The sequence below is a fragment of the Oncorhynchus mykiss genome, chromosome 15 (assembly GCF_057628025.1).
Source record: "Oncorhynchus mykiss isolate SJ-2025 chromosome 15, ASM5762802v1, whole genome shotgun sequence".
Classification (NCBI taxonomy): domain Eukaryota; kingdom Metazoa; phylum Chordata; class Actinopteri; order Salmoniformes; family Salmonidae; genus Oncorhynchus; species Oncorhynchus mykiss.
The window spans coordinates 54,667,501-54,684,651 of NC_143036.1; the positions used below are offsets into that span (position 1 = coordinate 54,667,501).

Genomic DNA, 17,151 nt, shown 5'->3' on the forward strand with positions numbered 1-17,151 from the left:
ATGCAGCAGGCAGGCTATGTGATGCTGATGGACTACCTGCAGAACAACTTCAGGGAGCAGCAGCAGCAGTTCTTGGGCCAGGTCTTCTCCTCCTACACTGGAACAGAGGAGGTCCTCACTCCCAGTATGTATCCGTAACTCTTCACCCTGAACCCGAGCCTCTAACCCCTGACCCTCACACTCCTTCTACACAGGCACAGTCAAGGTCTTCACCCCCAGTTCGTACCTGTAGGCTATACCCTGAACCCTAACCTCTAACCCTAGACCCCTAATCCTCACCCTCACCTTACACTGGCAAAGAAGGAGGTCCTCACTCCTAGCATGTACCCTTAACCTATAACCCCTGACCTCTAAACCTTTATGTTTAACCCCTAACTCTAACTGGTCTTCACCTTTTTCTCACACAGGGACAGAGGATGTTCTCTTTTATAGTATGTACCTGTTTTACTTTAATGCCTGACCCCTGACCCTTATCTACCCACTGACCCCAACACCTGACCCCTAACCTTTAGCACCCACCCTAACTACCAGATACTGACCCTACTCCTGGCTCCTCTCTTCTCCCAAACGTGACCTCTGTAAAACCATAGCATGATGATTCAGACACACTCACACTGAGCTGTACTGTAACACTAACAGGCCATACCGTGAAGTAGGAACTAGCGGCAAAAAGCCCCCGGTCTTGTAACCAGTCACATAGGGAAGATCTCAATTGCAGACTCCTCGTTCCTCTTTTCCTCGTCTCCTTCTCAAAAACCCATTGGATGAGAAAGCCAGAGGTCCTGCCCCTGGGACCTTCTCCTCCAATGGGTTTTGAGAACGGAGTGCAGGCCGCGAGGAGTATGCAATTGAGATTCTCCTATATTTTCAGTGTTTCGTGATGTTTTAGAGCCCACTCCCAAGGTCTTTCGAGTGCAGCTCATCAAAAGCCCTCTCCCTCCCTCGCTCTCATTCTCACTCTTTCTCACCCAAATAAGCACTCTGGGTTGCTAGGAAACCTGACTTTGTAATTCCCCCTCTTTCAGTGTAGCAATTTATTTAACATGTTCTCTTTTTTGAAATTGCAATATGCCTGTTCATAAATGCTAAATGCTAAAAGCATGGATATCTATCCCCTTTCCATATCTATATCCAAAATGTCTCCCTTCACCTCTTCCTTTCCCTCTTCTAGTGTTGCTCTAAGAGAGACGTCGTTGTCGACCGACATGTTTTCCTTAGGAAAGCTCAATCCCAATATCCCATTGTCTCCCGTGCTAAAAATGGACATATTCCCAATCTGACAACGTTGATAACCAGACACAAACATACATATGTTATCATCAGAGATCATATTGGACGTAATCTAACCTCATTCTTCTGTCTTCTCCAGTGTGCAGCTCGGCGCCTCAGAACATGCAGGCGGATGCCCAGAACGACACTACCATCATGGTGATGTGGGAGCGCCCCCGTGTGGTGTATGACACCACCATCGACTGGTACTCTGTCACCTACCAGCGGCTGCAGGACCAGGACCAGCCTAAACACGAGTACCGCACCGACGGAGACCAGGACGTGGTAATACACCTGTCTACTTATCCATCTACTGTTACATACCTGTCAGTGCTTGAAGGGACACTACTTGTCTGTCTGTGGATCATCTCTCTCACTCTCTCTGTCTCTCTCCTTCACTCGTTCTCTCGCTCTCTCTCGCTTGTTCTCTTATGATTATTTTCTGAATGACTGTAAGATGTAAATAGTGTGTTGTTCCTGGAGACTGTTGCCATAGTGATAACCCCAAAAATACCTGTAATCCATCTGGCCAGAGGTGTACACTATACAATATCAATACAGCTGTGATTGTTTTTGTTGTGTGTGCGATGGTTTGTATTCACCTGACCTGATGTGCCTTCTCACACAAATCGATAGCATTGCATGTTAATCAGAAATCAATCTCATCTGTTAAATAGGGTGAAAGAAAGCTGAGACAAGCAACTGACTGTCGCTACAGTGATTGGCTGACTTATTGATGAGTGCGATTGGCTGATGCATTGATGAGTTGACTGACATGTTACTGATCACTCACCCTCTCTCAGGGGGCCATCATCCCCGGTCTCCTGTCCAACAGCAGCTATGTGGTCCAGGTGGTAGCTGTCTGCACCAATGGCCTGACGGGACGCTGGAGTGACCAGATTATAGTGGACATGCCTCAGGAGGACCCGGGTGAGACCAGCTATAATCTCAGCACCCACAACCAAACATTTTAGTGTTCAGGCTGGCATGAGAGATCAGATTCTAAAAATGATTTTTAGTCCAGGAAAAAGTTGAATCTGTGTCCATCGTTAGCCTATTCCACTGAGATTCATATGAGAGAGTAAAGAGCTTAGGTTAACGGACTTGAAAGTAAGTACGAAAGTTATCAAAATAGTTGTACTCATCATGATAACAGTTGTCTTATATATATATATATATATACCCATTCTCTTTTCTCCAGAGATTGAGTCTGATCCAGGCAATACAGAACCTGAGGATATATTGGAACCAGTGGATATATTGGGACAAGTAGACCAGAACCCAGTAGAAGAGAGCAGAACCAGAGAGGATCGCCAGCAGATTTTCCCTGACCAGCCCTCCACCACTGCTGCCTCCCAAGTGAGCTCTGTGCCTGTACCACCAGGGACCAGAGATGACCAGAACCGGATCGACCAGGACCCTGTGAACCAGTCCAGGATGGACAAGCCCAAGAAGGACCCGACCAGGAAGGACAAGAAGAAGCAGCGTATCCCTCCGCACCGCCCCTTCACCAGCGCCGCCTCCAACGGCAAGAGCGCCACCTGGGTCACCATGGTGACCGACCAGCCGGGCTTTCTGATTCCCGTCTCCCGGACGACCAGCCCACCTCCTGTCCGCCGGCAAATCACAGAGGAGGCCTCATTATCGTGGTCGCCTCAGCAGATCCGGAACCAAAACCGTGGTTCCGCTGCCCAGAAACCTGAAGTTTCCGGTATCGGCCTGCTACCCCCAGAGAGCGATATGTACACCCCTCCGGCGGGGGGCATGGTGGTCACTGATGTTTACTACGAGGACATTGTCAACACCACTGCCTTAGAGTTCACGACTACGCCATCTAAAACAACACTGAACAAAACACTGGATTATAGAGTTCTCAGTCCTGTTACTGCCAGACCTAAAGTCACAATGAAAGGAGAGGACAGGGGCTTGGTTTTGACCTCCAGGCGGTCTGATAACAGAGTTAGCACAGTGACAAGGGCCACCCCTATTCAACAGACCCCGGTTTCTGTAACCTCAACTCCCTCTGTGCCCTGGATCAGACCCAGGACTTCAAGTCCCAGCAACTCCCTCTCACCGGCCTACGGCACCTCCACTACCTCAGGCCTCGTCAAGGTCTTACAGCTCACCACCCAGCCCATATTCACCGGTAAGAAACATATTACACATTACCTTTATGCCTTTGCCTCTCCTCCTGTTGCCAAAGCGTGGCACTGTATAGTGCACTCTTACATTGTTTGGTTGTGTGGTGGTTGTTTGATGGATGAATGATGGTTGTATAGCGGTTGTTTGATGGTTGTATGATGGCTGTGTGACCTGTACCTCTCTGCTGCTGTGCTGTCGATAAGGGTGATATTGCCGCTTAGACCTACGATGGTGATAATGATGGTGGTGAAGGGACTGGCGCTCTACTGGCTGGTGGTGGTTACGCTGGTGATGTGCTGTAACAGTCCGGCTCTTTGTGTCTATAGTGATCTGCCCTTTTCAACTTCTCTCTCATCCTTTGGCTGCCCGGCGCTTCATACTGGTTCACACTGGTACTTCAGAGATCCATGTCTCCTACCGGTACCCAGCGGTGGTGGGTATTCCTCTGCCAGTCTGTCTTCCTTCCCCTTGAATCATAAAGATTCACATCTTATGTCTTCTTCTGGGACTCTTTACCCGCCTTGCTGTGTGTGAGCTGGCTGCTCCTCCCTGACTCCAGTCTGCCCTCTGGTGGCTGCTTTGTATAACCACTCAGACTCTGTGGTTCTTATGCTCCTCACTGGTGGTCTGGTGTGTTGTTAAGTATTCAGTTTAGTGCTTATTTTCACACTCAGTCTGACCAGACCGGCCTCTCTGTTCCAGTCGGTACCAGCTTTCAGAGGGGGACTTGGGTACAGCAGCCCACAGAACCTCCCAACTTCCCAGCCCCATACCCCTCTGTCTCCCACTCTGAAGAGGATTATCTCACACCCTCCCAAGGGGGCTACACCACCTTGCACCCTTCTCTCAGCCATTCAGAAGAGACACCAACCCTCTACCTGTCTGTCACCCCCTCTGTCTGCCCCTCTGAAGAGGACTCCAGGTCGGACAGACAGGCTGTGACCTCTCAGGTTGGGCAGACAGACATCAGTGGGTCCGGCTCTGACCTCTATGGGGACGGGGTCACCCTAGGTCAGGGCTGGCCGAGAGGGGCAACACTTTCCCTTGAGACGGTTCACTCACACCGGCCTCAGCCATGGACACAACAGAGGGAGAGACACAGGAAGAGAGCAGTGGTGACTTAGGGCGTCTTTCTTCCATCTTCTACGTTGAGAGTGAGACTGGTAGTGGTGTGTCCGAGGTGGACAGAGCAGGGGCCAATCCTCAGGGTTCTGTGGTGCTGGGGGAGGCTAGTGGGTCTGGAGATAGAAGTGGAGAGGTCCTAGTGGAGCTGCCCAGCGCTGGTCGTAGTTACTGGATATTGGAAACTGGAACACGCTGTTGTACATGTCGATCCAGAGCATCCCACGTGAAGATCTACGTGTCCCTGTTCTCCCTGACAGCAGGGCTGTGGAAGAGCTGAGGAAAGGTAACATACACTCAGGAATCTCCAATCATGGTTGGCGGGTTAGGTGGTGTTATTTGGAGAGTAATATGAGATTTCCTTGCATATGAGAGGAATTATGATTATGGTATTTGTACTCAATGATGTGGTAACAGATTTCCTACTGATTGAAATAAAGGATGTTTCTTTAAATTCAGGGTGTGTGCGTGTGCATACAAGTCTGTAAATAGTAACCGATTCTTCCTCCCCCCCAGAGATCAGTAACAGCAGCCATGAGTCAAGGGTAGAAATGGTGGGAAGTGTTGCTGAGAGGGAGAAGAGGACAGTGGTCCCTCTGGCTGTGGTATCCACCCTCACCATTATCTGTCTCCTGGTCCTGGTGGGCATCCTCATCTACTGGAGGTACGATTAGCACACTGCACTGTTATCAGTTTTGTAATTTTATCAGTAACTTACTGTATAAACTGAATACAGTAGATTACTGTACAATCCACAGTAAAATACGGTGCATTTGTTTTACAGCACACTGTAAGACCTTTCTATAATTTCAAAACCTATGAAATGCACAGTAAAATACTGTAAACATGAATAACCTTCTGGACGGTTGACAGTATTAATTATGGTGCATTCTGGTGAAATATTGTGTGAGAAGAATCTCTGGCTCATGGAGTTGATCAGGCTGTTGATTGTGGCCTGTGGAATGTTGTCCGACTCCTTCTCCCATGGCTGTGCGTAGTTACTGGATATTGGCGGAAACTGGAACACGCTGTCGTACATGGCGATCCAGAGCATCCCAAACATGCTCAATGGGTGACATGTCTGATGATTATGCAGGCCATGGAATAACTGGGACATTTTCAACTTCCAAGAATCGTGTACAGATCCTTGTGACATGGAGTCATGCATTATCATGCTGAAACGTGAGGTGATGGCGGCGGATGAATGGCACGACAATGGGCCTCAGGATCTCGTCACAGCATCTGTGCAATTAAATTGTCATTGATAAAATGCAACTGTGTTCGTTGTCCATAGCTTATTCCTGCCCCTACCTAACCCCTCCACCACCCCCCCTCTTCGGAGGACAAATATCTTAGCTGTAAAAAAAAAAAAAAAAATCTAATTAAATATTTTTCTACATATACATTTAACATATTCTATATATAACAACAATACATTACCAAACAAACTCTTTAATCCCAACCCTCAGCCACTCTCAGCCCATCCCACCTATATCACCATAGACCAACCCTCAGCCACTCTCAGCCCATCCCACCTATATCACCATAGACCAACCCTCAGCCACTCTCAGCCCATCCCACCTATATCACCATAGACCAACCCTCAGCCACTCTCAGCCCATCCCACCTATATCACCATAGACCAACCCTCAGCCACTCTCAGCCCATCCCACCTATATCACCATAGACCAACCCTCAGCCACTCTCAGCCCATCCCACCTATATCACCATAGACCGCCCTTGTTAGGTTTCCATGTGCCATATATGTTTTCAATTGCACTGTGATGTTTCAAAAAATGTTTGAATCTTTCTAATCGTATATTTGTGATCTCAAGATGCAAACCTTTCCTACGAGTATTATATAATTTTTTGGACTGGCTATGGCTTTCCAGATCGCCCAACAGTATTTGTGAGGTTAATTTTAAGTGCATTTTGTGATTTTTTTTAACCACTCCTGATCCTGTGACCAGAAACAAGCTACATAGGGGCAATACCAGAATAAATGATCTATTGATTCTGTCTCTTCGCAACAAAGTCTACAAACTTGAGATTGTTGAATGCCCCATATACATATATATATATATATATATATATATATATATATATATATAAATATATATATACATATAGCATTCTGTTGGTGGCAAGAATTGTATATAATAATTGAAACTGAAAAGTGTTGAGTCATAAACCATGTGCCATGGAATTGGTACATCGAAAATCTCCTCCCATTTACTTTGCAACCTGTACGGCGCAGCTGTCAACATTTTTGTCCTCAGATGAAACTGGTATATTTTTCTATTTATGCCAGTTCCTTTCAGTCAATTGTTATTTTTAATATATGGCAGGCAAACAAATTCCTTACTGTAACGATCGTCTGTTGAAGAAGGTGTGGACCAAAGCGCAGCGTGGTAAGTGTTCATTCTGTAACGATCGTCTGTTGAAGAAGGTGTGGACCAAAGCGCAGCGTGGTAAGTGTGCATTCTGTAACGATCGTCTGTTGAAGAAGGTGTGGACCAAAGCGCAGCGTGGTAAGTGTTCATTCTGTAACGATCGTCTGTTGAAGAAGGTGTGGACCAAAGGGCAGCGTGGTAAGTGTTCATTCTGTAACGATCGTCTGTTGAAGAAGGTGTGGACCAAAGCGCAGCGTGGTAAGTGTTCATTCTGTAACGATCGTCTGTTGAAGAATGTGAGGACCAAAGCGCAGCATGGTAAGTGTTCATTCTGTAACGATCGTCTGTTGAAGAAGGTGTGGACCAAAGTGCAGCGTGGTAAGTGTTCATTCTGTAACGATCGTCTGTTGAAGAAGGTGTGGACCAAAGTGCAGCGTGGTAAGTGTTCATTCTGTAACGATCGTCTGTTGAAGAAGGTGTGGACCAAAGCGCAGCGTGGTAAGTGTTCATTCTGTAACGATCGTCTGTTGAAGAAGGTGTGGACCAAAGTGCAGCATGGTAAGTGTTCATTCTGTAACGATCGTCTGTTGAAGAAGGTGTGGACCAAAGCGCAGCGTGGTAAGTGTTCATTCTGTAACGATCGTCTGTTGAAGAAGGTGTGGACCAAAGCGCAGCGTGGTAAGTGTTCATTCTGTAACGATCGTCTGTTGAAGAAGGTGTGGACCAAAGCGCAGCATGGTAAGTGTTCATTCTGTAACGATCGTCTGTTGAAGAAGGTGTGGACCAAAGGGCAGCGTGGTAAGTGTTCATTCTGTAACGATCGTCTGTTGAAGAAGGTGTGGACCAAAGCGCAGCGTGGTAAGTGTTCATTCTGTAACGATCGTCTGTTGAAGAAGGTGTGGACCAAAGCGCAGCGTGGTAAGTGTTCATTCTGTAACGATCGTCTGTTGAAGAAGGTGTGGACCAAAGCGCAGCGTGGTAAGTGTTCATTCTGTAACGATCGTCTGTTGAAGAAGGTGTGGACCAAAGCGCAGCATGGTAAGTGTTCATTCTGTAACGATCGTCTGTTGAAGAAGGTGTGGACCAAAGCGCAGCGTGGTAAGTGTTCATTCTGTAACGATCGTCTGTTGAAGAAGGTGTGGACCAAAGGGCAGCGTGGTAAGTGTTCATTCTGTAACGATCGTCTGTTGAAGAATGTGAGGACCAAAGCGCAGCATGGTAAGTGTTCATTCTGTAACGATCGTCTGTTGAAGAAGGTGTGGACCAAAGTGCAGCGTGGTAAGTGTTCATTCTGTAACGATCGTCTGTTGAAGAATGTGAGGACCAAAGTGCAGCGTGGTAAGTGTTCATTCTGTAACGATCGTCTGTTGAAGAATGTGAGGACCAAAGCGCAGCATGGTAAGTGTTCATACTCTTATTTCAACTGAACACTAAATAACAAAATAACAAAGAGAATGAACGAAAACCGAAACAGTCCTGTCAGGTGCAGAAACACAAAACAGAAAATAACTACCCACAAAAACCCTGCAGGAAAAAGCTACCTAAGTATGGTTCCCAATCAGAGACAACGATAGTCAGCTGTCCCTGACTGAGAACCATACCCGGCCAAAACAAAGAAATACAAAAACATAGAAAAAGGAACGCAAATCACACCCTGACCGAACCAAAATAGAGACATGAAAAGCTCTAAAGTCAGGACGTGACACCTACCTTCTCCCTTTTCCACTTGCCTCCATTTTTTTGGTAGTGCTGCAATCAGTTGGTTGTACATTTGGATTGAGCAGATATTCCCAAATACTTTCGATAACTGCATGTGACATAACTCCTTTTCTATTCATAAGATCATTCATAAATATAATACAATTTATCATTTTTTCCATAAAGAATGTTTTTTATTAATCAATATATTTGAGTTTAACCATAACATTTGTTGTAATATTTGTCCTCTTTTCTGGAGGATAAAACTGAAATTGTAACCAGTTTTGTATGGTTTGTTTAAGGGCGATAATTTCATTTTCAATTAGTCAAAAATTAGAAATTGTAATCTGTATGAATGCAAAAAAGCCATTTTAGAACAAAGGATGAGCTTTTCTTAATAATCTACTGGAGAACCATTTTGGGTTTAAGTATAACTTATGTATGAGTGAAGCTTTTAGTGAGAGGTTTAAAGCTTTAATATTTAATCATTTTAGCCCCTAAACTCATTCATTATATAAATAAGCACATTTAATTTAGTCTGGTTTAGCATTCCAAATAAAATGAAATAATTTTTGCTCATATGATTTAAAAACGAATGATCTGGAGGAGGCAATGCCAAGAGTAAGTAAGTAAACTGTGATAGGACCAAAATAGTTAATCAATGTGATTATTCCATAAATAGACAACTATTTACCTCTCCATGGTTGCAGAATCTTATCTATTTTTGCTAACTTTCTATTAAATTAATTGTGGTAAGATCATTTATATTTTTTGAGATGTGAATACCAAGTATGTCTACTTCGCCATCCGCCCATATTATTGGTAAACTACCAGGTAGTGTAAACATTGTCTTTTTTAACAATCCAATACATAATATGGTACAATTGTCATAATTAGGTTTTAATCCAGAGGCTGGAAAAGTCATCAAGTTCTTCAATGAGACTGAGCAGGGATCCAGATTGCAGATTTAAGAAAAAAAATAAGAGTCATCAGCATACATTGACACTTTTGTTTTTATCCCCTGGATTTCTAACCCCTTGATGTTCTTGTTGGATCTAATTTTAATAGCTAGCATTTCAATGGCCATAATAAACAGGTATGGAGACAACGGACAGCCTTGTTTTACTCCTCTTAAAAGCTCAATACTTTCTGAGAAGTAACCATTGTTTACTATTTTACATCTGGGGTTGCTGTACATAACTTTAACCCATTGTATAAGAGATTCACCAAAATTAAAGTATTCCAGGCATTTATATATCAATTATAATCATACTTTATCAAACGCCTTTTCAAAATCTGCTATGAAGACCAGACCTGGTATCTTCAATGTTTCATAATGTTCAATTGTTTCAAGTAATTGTCGTATATTATCTCCAATATATTGTCCAGGTAAAAAACCCACTGAACATTATCTGGTATAACCTTTTTTATTCTAAATGCTATGCATTTCGCCGGGATTTTCACATCACACCATTGAAGTGTTAGAGGCCTCCCGTTTTTAAATGGACTGGATCTTTATACTTACCACCTGGGTCCTGTTTTAGTAGTAATGAAATCAGACCTTCTTGTTGAGTCACTGAAAGTTTACCACTTGTATAAGAGTAATAAAACATGCTAATAATGGATCTTTGAGTACATCAAAAAAAGGTCTGATATACCTCTACTGGTATACCGTCAAGCCCTGGTGTTTTTACAGACTGAAAAGATTTTATTGGCTCAAAAAGTTATTCTTCTCTAAGTTGGCCTTCACACCAGTCATTCTGTAAATTTGTTAATTAAACATTATTATTATTAAAATAAATCCTTACAGTTAACATCTTTCAGTGGAAATGGAGGAGACTGGAAAGAAAACATGCTTAAAATATTTTGCTTCCCCTTTCAAAATATAATTTGTTGAATCATGGATTACTCCATCATGTGTAACGAGTTTCTGTAAAATCTTTTTGGTAGAATTTCTGTGGTGAAGATTCAACACAAATTGTGTGTATTTTTTCAGCATTTTCCATCCAATTCACTTTATTTTTGTATTACATTACACTTAATCGTTCTTGAATAAGTACCTCCATTTCTATTTGTTTTTCCTCTAACCTAATTTGTGCCTATATCGTACAGTTTCCATTACCATCAACCTGCGCTGTTACCATCTACTTCCTCTATTTCCTTTATTAGTCTAATCTCTTTTGACCTAAACCGCTTTTGTTTTAATGATGAGTATTGTATTGAATGGCCTCTAAAAGTACATTTAAAAGTGTCCCATACAATAAGGGGATCTGCTGTACCTACAGTGCCTTGCGAAAGTATTCAGCCTCCTTGAACTTTGCGACCTTTTGCCACATTTCAGGCTTCAAACATAAAGATATAAAACTGTATTGTTTTGTGAAGAATCAACAACAAGTGGGACACAATCATGAAGTGGAACGACATTTATTGGATATTTCAAACTTTTTTAACAAATCAAAAACTGAAAAATTGGGCGTGCAAAATTATTCAGCCCCTTTACTTTCAGTGCAGCAAACTCTCTCCAGAAGTTCAGTGAGGATCTCTGAACGATCCAATGTTGACCTAAATGACTAATGATGATAAATACAATCCACCTGTGTGTAATCAAGTCTCCGTATAAATGCACCTGCACTGTGATAGTCTCAGAGGTCCGTTAAAAGCGCAGAGAGCATCATGAAGAACAAGGAACACACCGGGCAGGTCCGAGATACTGTTGTGAAGAAGTTTAAAGCCGGATTTGGATACAAAAATATTTCCCAAGCTTTAAACATCCCAAGGAGCACTGTGCAAGCGATAATATTGAAATGGAAGGAGTATCAGACCACTGCAAATCTACCAAGACCTGGCCGTCCCTCTAAACTTTCAGCTGATACAAGGAGAAGACTGATCAGAGATGCAGCCAAGAGGCCCATGATCACTCTGGATGAACTGCAGAGATCTACAGCTGAGGTGGGAGACTCTGTCCATAGGACAACAATCAGTCGTATATTGCACAAATCTGGCCTTTATGGAAGAGTGGCAAGAAGAAAGCCATTTCTTAAAGATATCCATAAAAAGTGTCGTTTAAAGTTTGCCACAAGCCACCTGGGAGACACACCAAACATGTGGAAGAAGGTGCTCTGGTCAGATGAAACCAAAATTGAACTTTTTGGCAACAATGCAAAACGTTATGTTTGGCGTAAAAGCAACACAGCTGAACACACCATCCCCACTGTCAAACATGGTGGTGGCAGCAGCATGGTTTGGGCCTGCTTTTCTTCAGCAGGGACAGGGAAGATGGTTAAAATTGATGGGAAGATGGATGGAGCCAAATACAGGACCATTCTGGAAGAAAACCTGATGGAGTCTGCAAAAGACCTGAGACTGGGACGGAGATTTGTCTTCCAACAAGACAATGATCCAAAACATAAAGCAAAATCTACAATGGAATGGTTCAAAAATAAACATATCCAGGTGTTAGAATGGCCAAGTCAAAGTCCAGACCTGAATCCAATCGAGAATCTGTGGAAAGAACTGAAAACTGCTGTTCACAAATGCTCTCCATCCAACCTCACTGAGCTCGAGCTGTTTTGCAAGGAGGAATGAGAAAAAAATTCAGTCTCTCGATGTGCAAAACTGATAGACATACCCCAAGCGACTTACAGCTGTAATCGCAGCAAAAGGTGGCGCTACAAAGTATTAACTTAAGGGGGCTGAATAATTTTGCACGCCCAATTTTTCAGTTTTTGATTTGTTAAAAAAGTTTGAAATATCCAATAAATGTCGTTCCACTTCATGATTGTGTCCCACTTGCTGTTGATTCTTCACAAAAAAATACAGTTTTATATCTTTATGTTTGAAGCCTGAAATGTGGCAAAAGGTCGCAAAGTTCAAGGGGGCCAAATACTTTCGCAAGGCACTGTATTTTTAAATATGGATCATTATTTGGCCCATACAGATTAATTAGCCAGATATGTTTTTGGTCCAATAGAATATTTAAAATAATCCATCTTCCTTGCAGATCTGTCTGCACAATCGGATCAACATTTGTATGAATTAATGTAATCACCCCTTTTGAGTGTCTTTGACCATGACAAAAATATATTTCTCCCTCCCAGTCCTTTTTCCACCCAACCTCATCTATATTTATAGAATGAGTTTCCTGTAAACAGTAGATATTATATTCTCTCTTATAGCCATGTAAAAATGTATCTTTTTTATTATCTGCTAAGCCATTACAATTATAACTTGCTACACTTATTTCCCCACTTTCCATAATGATACCTAAGTTTCAATTATACTTACCACAACCAATGTTTGTGAATGTACCATTAAAAAGCATCATGATGATTATGTCCATATAGCTGTACCATAATAATTTGCACTGTTAAATATACTGTAGCTGCAACTTCATAAACCTCCAATTGTCCTAATATTCCACCCACTAAAACCTCCAGCATTCAGCAGCATTCAGAATTGTGGAGTAAAAGCATGCCCAAAGTAAACTGCCTGCTACTCAGGCCCAGAAGCTAGGATATGCATATAGTAGATTTGGATAGAAAACACTCTAAAGTTTCCAAAACGGTTAAAATAATGTCTGTGAGTATAACAGAACTGATATGACAGGCGAGGAGGAAAATCAGGAGGCAGGAGGAAAATCCATCCAGGAAGTGCTATTATTTTGAAATGTCTGTTTTTCCATTGAAAGCCTATCCACCATACAAAGACTTATGACCTAGTTCACGATCTCTATGGCTTCCACTACATGTGGCATTGTTTCAGGCTTTTACTCTGAAAAATTAGAGAGAAACAGCACTTTCAATGAGAGGACAGTGGAAATTTCCAGACATGAGTGTGACCGGGAGCGCGCCTTTCTTTGTTCTCCTTTTCTATTTGTTTGTAATTTGTCTGCTGGGCGCTGTTCTCAGATAATCACATGGTTTGCTTTCGCCGTAAAGTCTTTTTCAAATCTGACACCGTGGTTGGATTAACAAGAAGTTCATCTTTAAACCGCACATTTTAGAGTGGCTTTTTATTGTCCCCAGCACAAGATGCACCTGTGTAATGACCATGCTGTTTAATCAGCTTCTTGACATGCCACACCTGTCAGATGGATGGATTATCTTGGCAAAGGAGAAATGCTCACTAACAGGAATATAAACACATTTTGAGATAAATATTTTTTTGTGCATATGAAAAATGTCTGGGATCTTTTATTTCAGTTCATGAAACATTGGACCAACACTTGTGTTTATATGTTTGCTCAGTGTATCTATAGGGAACAGATCGGAGTAGAAGCAGGTCTTTCAATGGCTGAATATGTACTCATATCAATTTGATTTGTTTTGCCCTGTAATCACGGACCGTTTGGAAGCCTTTGATTAGGCCTCTAGAAGTGAAAGTGATATGAAACAACTAGTATTAATTCATATGCAAATGCCTACAGCCAACCTGCTTGCTCTCATCCCTTGTAATTACAGTAAAATACTGTAGTTTTGTAATAGTTTAATAGTCTGTTGTACTGTGTTGTACTGTGTTTCATTGCTCTGTCATCAAGTCACTGTAAATATCTCAGTATTGTATTGGCACTATCCAGAGATATATCATAAGAAATCTTGTTGTAATTGCAAGTAATGGAGAAGCTTTTTACTTGCTATGACTGAGAATTGTTTATCAACCTTGGTTGAATACACTGACTGTAAGTTGCTAAGGACAAGAGCACCCGCTAAATTACCTAAATGTAAAAAGGAAAACTTGCAAAGAATTCTGGGTAATATGTCACTGCATGGGTAATTACAATATACTGTAATTAGATTACAGTCATATTTGTTGGTACTGTAAAATGAATTACTGTTAAATGTATTACAGTAGCTGTACTCTAAAATAAATGACAGTAACTTACTGGCTAATTTCTGCCAGCAAGTTACTGTACATTTTACAGCAAATGCTTTACAGTGTGTGTTCAGATAGAAATATATTGTGTAGAGCAGGTATGATTGTCTGCCCTGTAGAAGTGGGAGTCGTGTCAGCTTTATTCATTATATTTCTATTTGCAACGTTTGTTTAACAGAAACTGCTTCCAGACGGTTGACTTCTTCACCGAAGACACCGCCTCACCCAAAGTCATCTCTGCTTTGTCTTCACCTCTGCTGCCCGCCACAGGTTACCATCGCACACACACACACACACACACACACACACACCACACACATCGTCCATTCATTCATTCCTGTCTGTGTTTCCAGAAGAGCACGAGGCGCTGTCAGTGAAGCAGTTTGTGAAGCACGTGGCAGAGCTCCACCAGACCAACACCTTCTCCAAGGAGTTTGAGGTGAGAGAGACATCAGCCTGATACTACTGTATGTAGGATATATACCGCTCTTAATGCTCCCCAGCAGTATTAACATCACCCAGGCACAGTGTGGTAGTCATGGTTAAGATTTGACCCTCACTGCTTCCTAAAGCTATTCCTTTCTAATCAATAAAAGTGTATGTTTGTTCAGAGTATAACCTAACTCAACACTACTGGTAAGTGAGGCATCCTGTGAAAGGTGGCACTACTGTCTGAAACAGAAACGTTTGTAAATTGGTTAGAGCAACATTTTCGTTTTTGTCTGTAGATGTTACTATGTGTATTAGATGTCCCTATCTGTCTCAGTGTAACTGTTGTGGTTGTGGGTTAGCATGTTGAGGGTGTACTGTATGTTTGGGTGTGAGGGACTACATTACACTGCCTCTGTAGGTAACCGTACTCTAATACACCCTGTACATAGCTATAGAGACACAGAGTTTGGAAAAAAAGCTTTTAGACATTTTAATGGATGCCATGTTCACACCACCCATTCCGAGACAACGTTCCAATGGAATGTTTGGTGTCAACATGGCGTACAGTTTGCAAAACAGGGTGCATCAGTAGGTGACCCTGTCAATAGGCATGCCCACTACCTCCAGACAAATACATACACAGAGAGCTGTTCCTCATGTCTCTGTATCTGCACTGACTGGTCACTGTGTGTCGCCCAACCCCTCATCGCTGTGCTTTCTGCATTCTCACCCCCTCCTCCCCACCACCCTTCCACCTCCCATTCTCACCCCCTACTCCCCCCCCCCCCCACCCCCCATTAGATTGTGACAGAGTGTTATGAGGTAAGACTCCCTTTGTGTTAGATTAGATATGCACACAGTATCAAAGATGTTATCCTGATTCATCAGGACTTCCTGATTCTTTGACCTTTGACCTCAGAATCAGGAAGACCTTTTCTCTTTATCTTATCATTGGAATTGACTGATAGTGTTTTCTTTGTTGCATGGATCACATCTCTGAGTAGCTGTACTGTCTGCTGTCATGTAATTTAGTGCTTTATTGTTTGGTGTGTTCTTGCATGCTACCTTCCATTTGACAATTGGACTTGCGTGTTGGGCACCAGCCAGGTTGTGTGTGTTGGTTCGTAATGGCTGTGTGTGTGTGTGTGTGTGTGTGTGTGTGTGTGTATTGGTCATTCATTGTTCAGGGTTGTGTGACTGAGTGCCTGTGTGTGTTTCTCTGACAGGAGGTGCAGTCGTGCACGGTGGAGATGGGCATCACTACTGACAGCTCCAACCACCCAGACAACAAGAACAAGAACCGATACATCAACATCATGGCCTGTACGTCACACACACTAACTAAAAATAGACACACACACACACACACACACACACACACACACTGACACACACTGACACACACAGACATACACATACACACTATGCATTAACCCTCTTTGTTGTTCTAGATGACCACAGCAGAGTCAAACTGCTGGAAGAGGGAGAAGGTGGAGACTACATCAATGCTAACTTTGTTGATGTAAGTAGCTCCTCTCCTTATCATTCATATCTATATCAACTAGTGAACGTGTACGTACGCTATGTAAAGAGGACTGGTATTAGAAATACAGACTAGGGGTAGTATGGAAGATTGACTGGATGATTGGTTGATTGATTGATCTGTGTGTGTTCCTGTCAGGGTTTTGAGCGTACAAGGGCCTACATCGCAGCCCAGGGACCCCTGAAGTCTGGAACAGAGGACTTCTGGAGGATGGTGTGGCAGGAGAATGTTGGAGTCATCGTCATGATCACCAACCTGTTGGAGAAGGGCCGGGTCAGTTAGTCACACAGATAGACTGCAGGCTGGGGCACTGTGTTGATGTGTCTTATTTTTATACAGTTTGAACAGAAAACATTGGTTCAAGAGGGAAGGAAAATGGAACATAACTCTGTTTGTGAAGTTTTTATCTGACTTTTATATGACTGTTTTGACCATTGTGTGACTGAGGCTCTCTCCCTCTGTGATGTCAGAGGAAGTGTGACCAATACTGGCCAATGGAGAACCAGGAGGAGTACGGTTATTTCCTGGTGACCCTAAAAGACACCAAGACCCTGGCCTACTATACCCGGAGAACCTTTACCGTCAGAGACACCTCACAAAAGGTACCTTCCTGGACACACACACACATCTTGAAGAAGATGCACTGCAGTGCACAGAGCTTCTAGTCTGTTTGACCCTGCC

The 17,151-nt window shown here is 43.0% G+C and overlaps 1 protein-coding gene across 5 annotated transcripts in view; it reads left to right on the forward strand.

Moving 5' to 3' along the window:
* LOC110490740 (receptor-type tyrosine-protein phosphatase zeta) overlaps positions 1-17,151 on the forward strand; it is a 53,372-nt gene that overhangs the window by 25,622 nt on the left and 10,599 nt on the right. For 2 of the 5 annotated variants that reach the window (XM_090200378.1, XM_036944562.2), the window contains exons 9-20: positions 1-124; positions 1,370-1,554; positions 2,073-2,199; positions 2,471-3,415; positions 5,050-5,197; positions 14,674-14,765; positions 14,849-14,934; positions 15,729-15,749; positions 16,154-16,250; positions 16,379-16,449; positions 16,609-16,743; positions 16,941-17,072. The exon at positions 1-124 is cut by the window's left edge and continues 27 nt beyond it. In XM_090200378.1, coding sequence (XP_090056504.1) covers positions 1-124; positions 1,370-1,554; positions 2,073-2,199; positions 2,471-3,415; positions 5,050-5,197; positions 14,674-14,765; positions 14,849-14,934; positions 15,729-15,749; positions 16,154-16,250; positions 16,379-16,449; positions 16,609-16,743; positions 16,941-17,072 — 2,163 coding nt within the window. Of the gene's footprint in view, positions 125-1,369; positions 1,555-2,072; positions 2,200-2,470; positions 3,416-4,133; positions 4,820-5,049; positions 5,198-14,673; positions 14,766-14,848; positions 14,935-15,728; positions 15,750-16,153; positions 16,251-16,378; positions 16,450-16,608; positions 16,744-16,940; positions 17,073-17,151 lie in introns of those variants that run through there. The other 3 variants (XM_090200377.1, XM_090200379.1, XM_090200380.1) reach the window with 3 other exon arrangements.